This window comes from Puma concolor, chromosome D4 (assembly GCF_028749965.1).
Source record: "Puma concolor isolate L17-30 chromosome D4, mPumCon1.1.hap2, whole genome shotgun sequence".
NCBI classification, from domain to species: Eukaryota; Metazoa; Chordata; class Mammalia; order Carnivora; family Felidae; genus Puma; species Puma concolor.
In genome coordinates this window covers 84,710,217-84,726,494 of record NC_141679.1, presented here as the reverse complement: position 1 = coordinate 84,726,494, position 16,278 = coordinate 84,710,217, and the positions used below count along the sequence as shown (strand labels likewise).

At 39.5% G+C, this 16,278-nt stretch overlaps 1 protein-coding gene across 7 annotated transcripts in view; it reads left to right on the top strand.

Annotated features, from left to right (window-relative positions):
• SCAI (suppressor of cancer cell invasion) overlaps positions 1-16,278 on the top strand; it is a 158,103-nt gene that overhangs the window by 108,476 nt on the left and 33,349 nt on the right. For 6 of the 7 annotated variants that reach the window (XR_015243057.1, XR_015243056.1, XR_015243055.1 and 3 more), the window contains 5 exons: positions 143-244; positions 498-599; positions 1,303-1,381; positions 3,533-3,632; positions 5,837-5,918. Coding sequence is in view for 4 of the 7 variants with exons in the window: in XM_086684008.1 (XP_086540134.1) it covers positions 143-244; positions 498-599; positions 1,303-1,381; positions 3,533-3,632; positions 5,837-5,918 (465 nt within the window). In the remaining 3 variants the exon portion in view is untranslated. The remainder of the gene's footprint in view (positions 1-142; positions 245-497; positions 600-1,302; positions 1,382-3,532; positions 3,633-5,836; positions 5,919-16,278) is intronic. The other variant, XM_086684007.1, reaches the window with a different exon arrangement.

Below are 16,278 nucleotides of genomic sequence, written 5' to 3'. Positions count from 1 at the left end.
GTCTTTTGAAATTTTTTATAATAAAACACTGGGGAATAAATTACCCAGTGTCATTAAGTACAATGAATGTCAGGAATAATATTATGATCAGAGACTTCTAGGTCTGTATACTGTATTAATGGTAAGTTTGTTTTGCATGCAGGTTAAGTTTAGTGAGCTGACTGTCGACATGTTCCGGATGTTACAAGCCCTGGAAAGGGAGCCAATGAATTTAGCTTCCCAGATGAATAAACCAGGAATGCAGGTGATCTTCTCTCCACATTTGCAATTTTGGTAACACCATCATTGCTTCTGCTCCTCATGGAATGCTGTTATTCAACAAATGCCATGCATGCGAATAAAGAACTCTCTCGATGAGGCACAGGAGAGATAAGCACAATAACAGTAACATGGAGTAATAAAAAGATATTTGATGAAGAGTATACTAAAAATAGGCATTGATAATTCATCTGTCAAAATCAGCCTGTATGTGTCTTGTTTTCTGTGTGTGAATATAGGAATCAGCTGATAAACCTACCAGACGAGAAAACCCCCACAAGTATCTGCTCTACAAACCAACCTTCAGCCAACTCTACACGTTCTTAGCAGCATCTTTTAAGGTATATATGATCCAATACTTTTTATTGTATGGGGGGAAGTGTGCCCTAAATAGAATCTGAGAGTCACTCTTTTCTTTGAATATTTGAGTCAAGAATGTAGGTAAAATATGAAAATGAAATCTGCATTCAGTATACCTAATCACAACTATTTTAGGAATGGAAATTGCTTATGTTGTTATGAATGTTCCTTACCATTAATTAACGAGAGTATTCATTAATTATCATTCTTCTTTCTCCAGGTTTTTATTACTAACCTACTGTAGATATAACAGTCAGATTGCACAGGCATGTTATGTATTTAGGCAGCTCTGGGAAGCCCTGTGGTCATCTGAAAGAACCATGAGAAGTAGTGAATTCCTCCCAAAGTTTATGTAGAGGAAGCCATGGGCAGGAGTTTATCTTGTAGACCCATAGTCAGGATCTTTACTTCACCATTTCAAGGTTTGCCAAGAACATTCTCTAAATGATGAAATTTTTAAGGCACAAAATGTCTTCAAAACTTTGGGCAATAGTTATAGATTATTGATTCATATTGACTCTTTGTTGTATAAACGGTTATGAGTTGAAACCAGCAAGAGTGACTGTCCTCTTGGAGAAGACAGTGATAGCTTACATTAGGTTCTTGTCCCTGCAACTTTAAAATGTCAGGAACTTTGAATAAAACTGTTTTTTGTTTTGTATATGTGATTTTCTTTAATTTCAGGAGCTGCCTGCCAATAGTGTACTTCTGATTTACCTGTCAGCCACTGGCGTTTTCCCCACAGGTCGTTCTGATAGTGAAGGTACAATAAAGGAATGCTCCCTGTCGTGAGCAGGGCTTGAATTCTCTTTATTTTCTACAAGATGATGGCCCATAGCCCACAGACCATCCCAAGCTTTCCAGAGAGGCTTCCAGATTTAAAGCCTGGTCTCTTTGTTGAATTGACAATCTTGTAGATACCCCAGTCTATTTTATTTGCTGAAATATTATACTTTGAAGTCCACGAATCATCAGCAATTCATATACTAAATGCATGCCTCATTATCAAATTTGCCAAAGGCACATATATATTTGTATACGTATGGAATAACTGAGCCTAATTTTCTACTTCACATCATTGAATTTTTCTGGGCCGTTAATGTGTCAGGGAATCTGGTCAGCGGCTTCATTGTGGCTGAAAGTCTTTGTAGAAATCAGTGCATTGCTGTAACTGTGAAAGTTCAAGTCCTTGTCATGATTTTGTTTCTGTCCTTTATTTCGTTTTATGGATTCAACCTGAAGAATATTGGGATGCTATTTCAGAATGAAAACTTTTTAAAACTATTCAGAATATATGAGTCCAGAATATATGAAATTGGTCAGAATAGATGAGTAACTTGAATGTAAATTAGGCAATTAGATCTTTGTCTGGACAAAAAAAAATTTTTTTTTCTTAACATCCTTAACATTTTCCTCTTCATCTGTTTGTTGAAATTTGCATTCCTTTATACAATGCATGTCCCTGCCATCTTCCTTGCATGACGTACAGGTCCTCTTAAAGTGTTAAAATGAAAACAAAACAAAATAAATCTCAATGTCTTTTCATTGAAGTGATTTTTAAGGGGCAAAATATAATACAACATTAAAAGTTACACACAATCATAAACTACTTTGAAGTTTTTTATAATAAAGCTAGTAATTTTATTTTTAAATAAATGGAAATTTTGTAATTTTTTTAAGTTTATTTATTTATTTTGAGAGAGAGAGTGAGCGAGCAGGGGAGCAGCAGAGAGAGGAGAGGAGAGAGAATCGCAGGCAAGCTCTGCGCTCTCAACACAGAGCCCATCGTGGGGCTTGAGCTCACAAACTATGAGATCATGACCTGAGCTGAAACCAAGAGTCGGACACTTAACCGACTGAACCACCACAGTGCCCCTTTTTCCATGTTTTATGACATAAACTGTTGAATCAGGTTTTCTGAGCTCCCATTTAACATATTGACCTCTTCTTTTCCTTTTTTTAAAGTACAAGAGGTACTAACTAAATGGTCCTGGGGCGCCTGGGTGGCGCAGTCGGTTAAGCGTCCGACTTCAGCCAGGTCACGATCTCGCGGTCCGTGAGTTCGAGCCCCGCGTCGGGCTCTGGGCTGATGGCTCAGAGCCTGGAGCCTGTTTCCGATTCTGTGTCTCCCTCTCTCTCTGCCCCTCCCCTGTTCATGCTCTGTCTCTCTCTGTCCCAAAAATAAATAAACGTTGAAAAAAAAAATTAAAAAAAAAAATAAAAAATAAAAAATAAATGGTCCTTTGGGAGAGATGATTCCTAACATCCCATAGCTGTTCCACTTAGACAAGAGTTCAACTAACCAATGTGATCAGTAGGAAAGGCTAACTTTAAAACCGAAAGTACAGTGGCTGACATAATAGTGATAATAACAGATTTTTTCACACACAGAAATTTGGCATTCCTTTTCTAAAAATGAAGTGTTTATCAATGAGAATTTTCAAGTCCCACTCAAAGTTTTTCCCTAAATTTTATAATTGGTGGCTCACTTAAAATTACATTTAAGAAATTATTAGGTCTTCTTTCTGCAACTTTCTCACTTAGATAATTTGGTTGAATGTGAGATTTTGATTTTGCTTGAAATGTAAAGATCATTTTGAACATCCCAGCCCTCCATCCTTTTTACTACCCAGAATGAGGGGGTGCAGTAGATTCTTGTTTTGTTTCTCATTATCTTCTGTTTGAAGAACTGACAAATAATTAAATGATTTTTTTAAATGTTGAAACAGGCAACATGCTGAAATCACTTAAATATTGCATTAAACTAGGATGTTAAATTTTAAAATGTTTAAAATGTTTTGTGATTATCTTCCACTTGTATCAATCAGAGATTCACACAAGACCTTTGAATTTTGAGCATCAGATCAATGTTATTCTCCAGCTGAAGTCTAGGATTCTTCCCTTGTTTTTATAGGTCCTTATGATTTTGGCGGAGTACTTACTAATAGTAACCGGGATATTATAAATGGAGATGCCATCCACAAACGAAATCAGTCCCACAAGGAGATGCACTGGTATGTATTCTGGTGTCTCTCCTTATTATGAAAGTAAACGTCTGTTGTAGAAAACATTAAGTGAATGGGGACTTTTTTTAGTACTAGCAATATTCCCTCAGTATAACACATATTTGGGTTCTAGCAATATTTCAGGCTCTGACTATCCTAGGAAATTAGAATTTTTGGCTGTTCTTTGTTTTTAAATTTTTCATTAAGTATTATATGTCAGGCACTATTCAGTCATGGGGATATGTCAGCGAACAAAATTAACATTCAAGTTCAAGGAGATTTTACGTGTATACATAAATAATATGTCAAGACATGATACATGTTAACATCCATGCAAGAAGCTTTTTTAATATAAGAGTCTGTTGTTTAGATATAGTATAAATGAACTTAGGTGTATGATTTTAAGGAAATTTCACCTATGAATGTTCACTCTTTTTCTTTTTTTTTTTTAAATTTTTTTTTTTCAACTTTTATTTATTTTTGGGACAGAGAGAGACAGAGCATGAATGGGGGAGGGGCAGAGAGAGAGGGAGACACAGAATCGGAAACAGGCTCCAGGCTCTGAGCCATCAGCCCAGAGCCTGACGCGGGGCTCGAACCCACGGACTGCGAGATCGTGACCTGGCTGAAGTCGGACGCTTAACCGACTGCGCCACCCAGGCGCCCCTCACTCTTTTTCTAAGTACAACACATTCACTGCTTGGGCCATTATTGGCTCTAGAATTTTTCTAGCTGAGAGATAGCAATTTCTTGTTACAAAGGAGACTGGACTTGTCTGAAACTGCATTTCTAATCGCATTTTACACAAAAATGTTATAGCTGTTCGTATTAATGAGAAAGGGAAGACGGAGAGGGAGATATTTCAAATTATGTGTATAGTAACTAAGATTCCTCCAAGCCATATGTCCGTGCTTTCACTGACCTTAGTTGTAGATGATTTATATTAGAAAAACTTATGTTTGGGGCACCTGGGTGACTTAGTCGGTTAAGTGTCCGACTCTCGATTTCGGTTCAAGTCGCGATCTAGCGGTTCGTGAGTTCGAGTCCCACATCGGTCTCCACACTGACAGTGTAGAGCTTGCTTAGAATTCCTTCTCTCTCTCTCCCTCTCTCTCTCTGTCTCTGTCCCTCCCCAGCTCTCTGTTTCTCTCTCCCTCAAAGTAAATAAGCTTTTTTTAAAAACCTGTATTATTTCAAAGAAAAACTTACATTTGAAACATATTGGTTTGATGATGTTACTCATTGACACATCATTTTATATATTTATGTTTACATTTGCATTAATATTTTTACACATACACCCATTGTCCAGTAAGCTACAGATAAGAGAGCATGGACAAAATTGTTATCTTTTCCTATTCACTGGCTCCCAAACGCATATTGTGGAACTTCAGCCTTTGGATGCCATAGGTCTTCTGTGGGCCAATGAATCTATACATTTAACAAGCACCCCATCTGATTCTGATGCAGAGGTACAGAGGAAACGTAAAGAATAGTAAAAGGAGAGCCTGTGCTTATTACTGCAATGTTAAGATACAGCTTGAAATATTAAATATCTTTAAAATAATTACATTGAAATACAAATCTGGTTGTGTTAGTACATCCTGTTTTCAGAACATTTTCTTAGAAGGAGCTTTTTTTTTTTTTTTTTTTTTTTTTTTAATTTTTTTTTTCAACGTTTATTTATTTTTGGGACAGAGAGAGACAGAGCATGAACGGGCGAGGGGCAGAGAGAGAGGGAGACACAGAATCGGAAACAGGCTCCAGGCTCTGAGCCATCAGCCCAGAGCCCGACGCGGGGCTCGAACTCACGGACCGCGAGATCGTGACCTGGCTGAAGTCGGACGCTTAACCGACTGCGCCACCCAGGCGCCCCTAGAAGGAGCTTTTAAATACTAACCCAGCACCTAAATGCTGACTTGTGGGATTTTCCTATTGTATGTTTTGTCCATCTGTATATCTGTTGACTTCTCTTTAGCTTGAATATTCCTGTATAATAATGATCTCTGAACATTTTTCTAGATAAAACTGCTAACGTGTCTATCCCAGTAAATAGAGACGTGTTTTGTCTCTTGCTGAGTTAATCTTTGTTTTTTGCTCAGTGCCATGATGAAAAGGAGATGTGAGCAGACCAAACTGAAGAATAAGATTTCTGAAACCTGGCCAGTTTAGTTGTATAGTTATTCATCGTTACCATTGTTTTGTTTTCCCAGCCTTCATCCTGGAGACCTCTATCCTTTCACAAGGAAGCCACTGTTTATTATCGTGGATTCATCCAACAGCGTTGCATACAAGGTGAGTTCCATCAGCACCATTGTGCATGTTAGACATTATGGCACCGCTCCAAGGTAACCAGTCTTAACATGTGCCTTTTTATTTTGCTTTATTTTTTTACATTTTAGCAGTTTGTATTTAGTCTTTCTTTTCTTTTGAGGTTGTGCATGCTAGTCAGGATCTGGTGCTATGAATAGAAACAAGAAGAAAACGCATGAATGGACACTCAGTGGAAAATAATAAATCCTCCTGCAGGAAAAAAAAATTCAAGATTTCCAAGATCTCTGGTGGGAGGTTTATTTTTGTTATATAACCCAGAGTAATTTTCTTTTATAGGAGTAGGAGTATACAGGAAAGTTTTATTTTCTAGTTTTCAAACGTTTCTCCTTTTCCACACTGAGCTGCTATAGTTTAAATGAAATTTCTGTTCCATCTTACATAGTCACAGTCTGAATATCAACATAAATTGTTTTAGACGCACTTTTTTTTTTTTTTTTTTTTTAATTTGTGACACTAAGTAAAAAAAGATAGCCCTGAATGCTGAAATACGTAACAGGGAACTAAAGTGAAAAACTTCTGGTTTTATATTTTGCTCTTGAAGCAATGGGTTTCAATGACTGTACAAAGAATGTCCATAGTGAAACACTTTAAAGTTGGATATTAGAATTCAAACTACAGTAATTTACAAGAAAATGAAAACAGAATCTTTAGAGTCCTTTGTATGTGGTTGGAATATTTCATTAGTCAACAATATGTTCAAAAATATGCTAGGAACACAGATCTGCCAATTAAAACTATTTCTGTTGTGGGTGTTCGTACAATTAGATAGAGAAGCAAATATTAGTAGACTTATTTTAGGAGAATGAGGGAAAAAATGTCTGCTAGCCAAGAGATGACTCCAAACATATGTTTTCTAATTTTTATGTTTAGTTTCACTTTTTAGAGTTAGTGTCTGAATTTCAAGAGTATCCAATCCACCCTACATTTTTCAGCATATATCCTGCTACCCATTTTGTCAAGTTTCACAACTCTTGATGTTTAGGAAAATTAGCTGTCAACTTTATTGAATCATGTGTGTGTTGTTGCTTTTAATCTTTGAGGGGATGGGAAGCTGCTGAAGGAAAGAAAAGGTTTATTGTCTACCTCATTCAAATCTATAAAACCAGAAGAGTTTTGTGCCTTGACAGAATTCAAAGGAAGCATTCTGTGACCTTGTCAATGACAAGGAATCATTTGCTACAGTTTAATGATGTGACAATATGTTGATGTACTAGGTCCAGTGTATTACTGAATATGATCTAGCATGCGTTTAGAGTATTTTAGCAATCTATTAATTTACCTCAATTTGATTGGATATTTGATACCCCCTTTTATAATCTCAAGAATATCATTCATTGTATGTGCCTGCTATTTCCAAAGTGCTGTTTGGGTACAGAATGGGTATTGAATGCTGATTTTTATTTTTTTGTTATTTTATTTTTTTTAATGCTTATTTATTTTTCAGAGAGAGAGAGAGAGAGAGAGAGAGGGAGAGAGACATCATGAGTGGGGGAGGGACAGGGAAAGGGAGGCACAGAATCCTAAATAGGCTCCAGGCTCTGAACTGTCAGCACAGAGCCCAATGTGGGGCTTGAACTCAGGAACCATGAGATGATCACCTGAGCCAAAGTCGGACACTTAATCGACTGAGCCACCAAGCGCCCCTTGAATGCTGATTTTTAAAAACACTATTGTGCATAGTTGGAAATGTATTTCCCTAATTATATATCATGATTTAATTTGAGATTTCAATATTCTGATACCCAGAATGACAGTGGACTAATAGAAAGCTTTTCTTGTTTATTCATTTGCTCTTGATGGCACATGCAATGTCACTCCTTTAAAAAATTAAATTGTCCAGAACATACTTATCTACATACGCATTAGGCAAGTCAGAGCATGGCAAAGACCAGTTTGTTCTTTTTAAAAATTAATACTATAAGCGTCCGACTTCGGCTCAGGTCATGATCTCGCGGTCCGTGAGTTTGAGCCCCACGTCAGGCTCTGTGCTGACAGCTCAGAGCCTGGAGCCTGTTTCAGATTCTGTGTCTCCCTCTCTCTCTGACCCTCCCCCATTCATGCTGTCTCCCCCTATCTCAAAAATAAATAAACGTTAAAAAAAATTAAAAAAAAATTAATACTATTCGGTACCTCTAAATCAAGTATGCAGTCGTCTGTGTTGACATGTGAAAGTGTCTGATATTTACTTTTCCCACCAAGCATGTGTGAAGAGTCTTAAATTATCATTTAACATATTTCTAGTGAAAAAGAACTGTGTGATTGATACATTGTTTCTTGAGGATCAACTTTACTGTGTATGTTTCACATATATGAATGTTTCATGAGCATGTTTGCTAATGTTTTTTCATATAAATACAAACATTTCATGCATACTTCTTCATTTAAATATTACTTTTTTATTTTTGTGAGAATTAAGTTCCTGCATATAGTTTAAAACTGTCGCTCACAACTCTTTCTGTGTATCAGAAACATTCGAGTCCTTCTCGAAACCATTTGTACCTGGGCCCCAGCTCCTGTGACTCTGCATCACTTGACTTGGGGCCGGTCTCAGGTATCAGTACAATTCCAGTGTGTTGTCAGGGTGGGGACGACTCAGTCAGCAAGGTGTTACCAAAAACGGCAGTTGCCATACTCCTGCCAAACCCCTCTTTGCCTTTTCCCAGAGGCCACCAGTCACATCTTTTGTAGCTGATTATTTGTCTAAATAACATGCTCGTGTTGATACTTCTTGGTTCTTCATTTTCAGGCATTATGTACTGATGTCCCATTGCGGAAGAGAAATTCAGCTCTTTCCTCTTCTTATCCTCTGCTCACATTTATACCTTTTACCTCCTTTTCTCCCCACAGTAGATTTCTTCTATCATGATTTTGGTTCGCTGAATATTTCATGCTTTTATTACGATGACTGTAAAATGCATCTAACAGTTAAGCCATATAGTAAACTTCTTCTTTCCCATGCAACTTCCTGCTTTTCCTGGGGCAAATAATTATGTGACTTTGTTCCTTGTTTTTGTCTGAATGTCACACTGATTCAACCCCGGTCTTCTCACCAGGCACCTACGTCTTGTAGGTTGTTCGGATTCATCTGTCTCTTCATTTTTTCTTTGTGCTGAATTACCCCTCAGAGCCTCTGAACTGGTGCCCTCTGCAGAACCCTCATCCCAGAACTCCACTTCATTGTTATCCTGAGAATTCATTATCTCTCCTTTGTTTCCTGAATCCCATGTCTTCCTCTTGGACTCTCACGTATACTCTCTCATTTTGGTGCAGCATCTCCAGGAGCAGCTTCCTAGAAAGGCTGAGCAGGAGGTAAAATATCTGAGGTCTTGCACTCCTTCAATTGTTCTTTAATTTACTCTCACCTTTTGATGATGGTTTTGGTAGAGACTGGAAATTATTTCCCTTCAGAATTTGGAAGGGATTGTTAATATTGCTTTCTAGCTTCCAATGCTTCTTAAGAAGTAGAAAAGCATTCTCATTCTGGATTCTTTTTGTGACCTGTTTTCAGTCTCTGGAAACGTGTGGGATTGTCAGTTTGTCCCCAGTGTTTTTCACCTTCATTACGGTGTGCCCCAGTCTGGGTTTACTTCATGGTACATGGCATGTACTTCCTGAGTTTTTTCAATGTGGAAACTCTACCCATTTACTTGAGTTGCTCATTGATCTCCTCTCCCCATTTTCTCTGTTCTGTATTTCGGGAATTTCTGTCATTCCTGTATTGGACCTTCTAGTCTAGTCCTCTGTTTTCTTGCCCTTCGTTTTCCATATTTTGTTCCTCTTGCTGTTTAGGAGATTCCCTTGCCTTTATCTTCTAACCTATGAGATTTATTATTTGTTTTCTAGATGTTTCTTTCATAAAGAAATAAATGTACGTGTATGTATATACAACAAATATGCGACACGTATACAATTGTCTTGGTTTTGATCTTGTTTGAAATATCTTCTCTTACCTTTGAAAATATCACTTGATCGTTTAAAAATTCTCCCTGCATGCCATCTTTTTCCTCCATGTTGATTTGTTTCTCTTTGGTTTTGTCTGTATATTTCTTATTAGAGACTTTTCTCAGAGTATCATAATGCTTGCTTGTCTGCTCAGTTTTGAGAGAGGAAGCTAGCACAGTGATTGGAATCTCTGCGATTGTGGGCAGGGCTTGTCACACTGACATGCTCAGTGTGATGGTCTAGCTGGACCATTTAGCTGGGTAACCTCTGATGTCAGCATCTTTAGGTCTTTTTTCATGGTCTGCTCAGATGCACCAGGATGTGATTATCAGTGCTATGCTTTGTTTCCGCTAAAGTCTGTGTGTGTTTATATTTGCATATACATATATCTTTATGTCTCCATTGTCTTACACTTAAAATATTCTTAATAATGCATGTTGAATGATTAAATGAAGGTGCACATTATTATCTTTATTTTGTAGTTGAAGAAACTTTGCCAATGGAGGTTAGGTATTTTGCCTAATTGATTCCACCAGTCTTTGTTATTCCAAAGCCCAAGCTCTGTCCGTATTTAGGAAAAGAGGAGTTTTGCATGCCAGTCCTAACCTCATTTCAGAGGACAGTGATTGAAACACCAAGATATACATGGGAAGTATGGCCCAAACTTCCACTCTCAAATTGTCATTAGGGAACGGGCAGGTTGAAATGGTTTTATTTCTGTGGTCACATAGTACTAGCAGAGTAAAATAAAATCCCTCAGTCATGTTGGGTAACACGTCTTTCAGTTCTGCTTTCTTTTCTTTGGAAGAAGAAAATCCTTTGAGTGTTTAAATATTTGTGACAGAGCTGGATCTCTGCCAGTGAGCATAACTTACACATTTGTCAAAACAGTCATACTTACGTAAACAGCCCCATCCTAAAGCGTTTGACGGATGGATGCAGATTGCCGCAGGCTGTCAAGACGTTCACCTTCCCAACCAGGGCATGTGAGAACTCTTCTGCCAGCCAGTTGCACTCATTCCATTTCTTCTTTGCTACTTTGAAAGACCATGTCTTTGTTTTTGGCCTTCTGCAGTTATAGCGTGATATGTCTAGGTTTTGTTTCTTTATATTTAACTCACTGGGATTTGTTGGATTTCTTGAATTGGTACGTTGGAGTGTTTCATTATTGCTGGAAAATTCCTAGCCATTATCTCTTCAGATATTTGTTGTACCCTAGCTTCTCTCTCATCCCCTTCTGAAACTCTGATTATATATGTATATTTTTTTTTTTTTTTTATTAAATTTTTTTTTTTTTTTTTTCAACGTTTATTTATTTTTGGGACAGAGAGAGACAGAGCATGAACGGGGGAGGGGCAGAGAGAGAGGGAGACACAGAATCGGAAACGGGCTCCAGGCTCTGAGCCATCAGCCCAGAGCCCGACGCGGGGCTTGAACTCACGGACCGCGAGATCGTGACCTGGCTGAAGTCGGACGCTCAACCGACTGCGCCACCCAGGCGCCCCTATATATGTATATTTAATAGCCTAGCATTTGCACTGTGTCTTCCACATCTCTTAACTTCTCTTCTACATTTTCCATCTTTTTGTGTATCTGGTTGAGATTTGGATAATTTTTTCTGATCTGTTTTTCAGTTAACAAATTCTTACTTTAGCTGCGATTAACTTGCTTTTAAACCCATTTGTTGAGTTTTATATTGGTTGTGTTTCATTTCTAGACGTTCTGTTTGGTTCTTTTTCAAATAATCCATTGCCTTTTTAATTTTTAATTTTTAAAGTTCTTATTTATTTTATGAGAGAGAGAGTGTGTGCACGAGCAGGGGAGGGGCAGTGAGAGGGAGACAGAGAATCTGAAGTGGGCTCTGCACTGACAGCAGAGAGCCTGATGTGAGGCTCGAACTCATGAACCATGAAATCATGACCTGAGCCAAAGTTGGACACTTAACCCACTGAGCCACCCAGGTGCCTCTCCATTTCCTTTTTTGTAGCTTCTTCTTTTCTATTTTCAGGTTTGTTCTTTATTTCTTTAAACTTATTTTACTCTTTATTATCTAGCTGATTAGGCTTATACCTGAAATCTGCTTTTGCTGCTGAAAGATACCCTTTGGTGTTTTTGTATTCTTATATGCTTGATGATCTTTGACTAGTTTCTTCTCGATATCCTTAAAACTATTTGTGGGAAATGGACTGAGGCCTGGAATGAAGATACTTTCATCCAGAGAGGGTCTGCATTTGCTTCTGCTAAATACTTGGAGGCACTACCAAGCCATGACCATGTTTTTATGATTACCTCCATGGTATGAATTTGGGCTGCACACATGTGAAAGGGGTAGCTTAGAGTTAGAACACTCAGGCACTGTTGTGTTTTGTTTGTCTCTGTTCTGTTCAGTACTGAGAAACTTCCCTGCAGGCCCCTTGAGGAGTGGTCATGGGGGAAGGATGGTAAAGTTTGGTTTGGGTTCATCCTTACACTAAGGGCGTAGCCCAGCTTAACAGGGCTGGTTTCCTGTTAGACTCCCGTCTTAGGCAGACCCTGAGCTTCGACTTGTGTCCTCCTCTCTGGATAGGACCTTTAAAACCTGAATTCACGTTGTTCGACTGCCTCGGGGCTAAAGATGTCTGGAGTCAGCTTACTTTCTCAGTTTCTTCTACTGGTTTTTCCACATTTCTGTGACGTCTTATCATTGGTGTACCCTGGTCTCTCTCTTTTTCCTCTTCTTTTCCAGCTACAACTCACTCTCTTGATGCCCTTATTTAACATTTGGGTTTTGTTTTGTTTTGTTTTAATTTAAGTAATCTCTGCACTCACCACGGACCTTGAATCACAAGCCCAAGATCAAGCGTCGCATGCTCCACTGACTGAGCCAACCAGATGCCCCGAAGCCCTTATTTAGTTTCATGACGTTAATTACAATCTCTGTGCTGACAATTTCTAAATTCCTGCTTCTGGCCAGACCTCTCTCTGTTACTCCAGACTTAAGTGTAATCTACCTGCTCCATATCTAATTGGTGATTCTAATAAAGATCACAAATTTCACATGCCCAAGACAAAATCCCTAAGACCTCTTCCTCCTCCAGCTTTCCCCAGATCAGTTAATGCAGTTAATGACTGTTATTACACTTTGACAGTTGCCACAGCCCAAATCCTTGGTTTCATACTTGCCTCCTCCTTCCCTCACATCCCACATCCATTTCAGGAAATCCTCTTGGCTGTAAATGATATATCCAGAATTGTCCCACCTCCACTGCCATCACCCTGACCCATGCCATCGTGTCGCCCTTGAATTCTTACAGGAGCTTCCTTAACAAGTCTTCCTCCTTCTGTCCTTGCTTCCTTACAGAGTGTGTCTATAAGTCAGAGGACATCACTTCTCTACTCAGAATTTCCAGAGACGCCTCATCTCACTCAGAGTGGAGGCTTCATGTGATCTGCCCTCACACACCTCCTCGCTCCCCTCAGATGCATCTCTGACCTTTTCTCTTGCCCGTCTCCCTATCGTTCAGTTCTCTTCAGCCACATTGACCTTGCTATTCCTCTAACTTACCTGGCAGTCTGCTGCTTTGGATCTTTGTCTATTCCCCCTGCCTTGAATCCTCTTCCAAAGACACCCACGTTGTTCTTCAGGTGTTTGATAAATTGAAGCCTCTCCATAGAGTCTTCCCTAATTGCCCTATGCATTATTTTTTTTATTTTTTAAAAGATTTATTTATTTTGGGGCACCTGGGTGGCTCAGTCGGTTGAGCGACCAACTTTGGCTCAGGCCACAATCTCATGGTTTGTGAGTTTGAGCCCTGCGTCGGGCTCTGTGCTGACAGCTCAGAGCCTGGAGCCTGCTTTGGATGCTCTGTCTCCCTCTCTCTCCGCCCCTCCCCCACTCATGCTCTGTCTCAGAAATAAATAAACATTTTAAAAAATTAAAAAGAAAAGATTTATTTGTTTTTGGATGAGCACGAGCAGGCGAGGGGCAGAGAGAGGGGAACAGAGGATCCGAAGCAGGCTCTTTGCTGACAGCAGAAGCCCAGTGTGGGGCTTGAACTCAAGAACTGTGAGATCATGACCTGAGCTAAAGTCGGATGCTCAACCGACTGAGCCACCCAGGTGCCCCCCTAATTGCCCTATTTAAAATCATATGCCAGGGTGCCTGGGTGGCTCAGTCGGTTGAGTGTCCAACTTCGGCTCAGGTCATGATCTTGCAGCTCGTGAGTCCGAGCCCCACATCAGGCTCACTGATGTCAGCTGGTCAGCACAGAGCCCACTTCAGATTTTCTGCCCTTCCCCTGCTTGTGCGCTCCCCAAAAATAAATAAATATTTTAAAAAATAAGATAAAAAATAAAATCATATGCCCCCTTGCATTCTTTATACACCTCTTTATTTTTTCTTAATTATCATGACAGCTTCTTTATAGTGCCATCCACCATTCTAAGCACTTTACAAAGATATTTTTTAAGTATTTACTTATTTTTGAGAGAGAGCGGGGGAGGAACAGAGAGAGACGGGGAGCGACAGAGACGGGACAGAGGATCCAAAGCGGGCTCTGTGCTGACAGTAGGCAGCCAGTGTGGGGCTTGAACTCATACACCGCAAGATCATGACCTGAACCAAAGTTGATGCTTAACCGACTGAGCCACCCAGGCACCCAGCACTTTATCAGTTTAAAAAAAAAAAATGTTTAATCCTCAACAACCCAAGGTGTTACTTTTATTATTCCTATTTTTTTACTGATAAGAAAACCACTGCACAGAAAGGTTCAGTCATTTGCCCGAGGTCACACACACGATAGGTGGCTGAGTTGGGATTTAAACAACTGATTGTAAAGTCTGGGATGCTAACCATACTCTGCTCTCTTTCCATTTGTAGCGGTTGCCACCTTCTATGATATTGTGTAACAACTTGGTTTACTGTGGGTCTCTACCGGCCACCTCCACCCCCATCTAAATGCCAGCTCCTGGAAAACAAGATTCAAAGAAAAAATCTGTTTTGTTTACTGCTGTCTTCCTAGCACCTAGAACAGTGTATAGTCACTGGGTTTAAGGAGTATTTGTTAAAGAAAAGAGATCTTTAAAAAGGACACTATGTACTATTTTAAAGTTACAGAGATGTTTTAAAGTATCATTAAATAGATAATTTTATGGGAGAAAAAGAGCTATTGTCTATAAGAAGGAAATCAGAGCGGGGCCTGGGTGGCTCCCTCCGTTGAGCGTCCGACTCTTTTAATTTTCGCTCAGGTCGTGATCTCACGATTTTGAGATCCAGCCCCGCATCAGGCTCTGCGTTGAGCATGGAGTCAGCTTGGGATTCTCTCACTCTTCCTCTCTCTCTCTCTCTCTCTCTCTCTCTCTCTCTCTGCCTTTCCTCTGCTCTTGTTCTTTCTCTAAAATAAATAAATAAACTTAAAAAAAGAAATCAGAAAATTATAATCATAGGGTATGAGATAGAGGCAAATGATCAAAGTTATCTCCTTTTTCCCCACAAGAAAATCTAGCCCTTTGGGGTTTACCAGTAAATACTTTTATTATATATTTTTTTAATTTTGAAAAATGTTTTTATTTATTTTTGAGAGAGAGAGAGACAGATCATGAGCAGGGGAGGGGCAGAGAGAGAGGGAGACACAGAATCCAAAGCAAGGTCCAGGCTCTGAGCTGTCAGCAGAGTCCAATGCGGGGCTTGAATTCATGGACTGTGAGGTCATGACCTGAGCTGAAGTTGGACGCTTAACCGACTGAGCCACCCAGGCACCCCTATTATTATTTTTTTAAGTTTTAAAATTTATTTTAGTAATCTCTATATCCCATGTGGGGCTCAAACTCATGACCTCGAAATCAAGAGGAACATTCTCCAACTGAGCCAGCTAGGTGCCCCACTAGTAAATACTTTTTATTTGTTTGTTTGTTTGTTTGTTATGTTTTATTTCATTTATTTTTGAGAGAGAGAGAGCACACATCGGGGTGGGGGGGGCACAGAGAGGGAGAGACAGAGAATCTCAAGCAGGCTCCACGCGGTCAGTGCAGAGCCCAACCTAGGGCTCGAACCCATGAACCATGAGATCATGCCCTGAGCCGAAATCAAGAGTCAGACGTTTAACCGATTGAGCCACCCAGGCGCTGCCACCAGTAAATATTTTTCAACTTTTAGAATCAAATACACAATTCCAGAGCAATGAAGTTCAGAACTATCCATTCTAGGAGTGCCTGGGTGGCTCAGCTGGTTGAGCGTCCGACTTCAGCTCAGGTCATGATCTTGCGGTTCATGACTTCGAGCCCCACATCGAGCTCTGTGCTGACAGCTCAGAGCTTGGAACCTGCTTCGATTCTGTGTCTCCCTCTCTCTCTGCCCCTCCCCTGCTCGCACTCTGTCTCTCTCTCAAAAATAAATAAACAT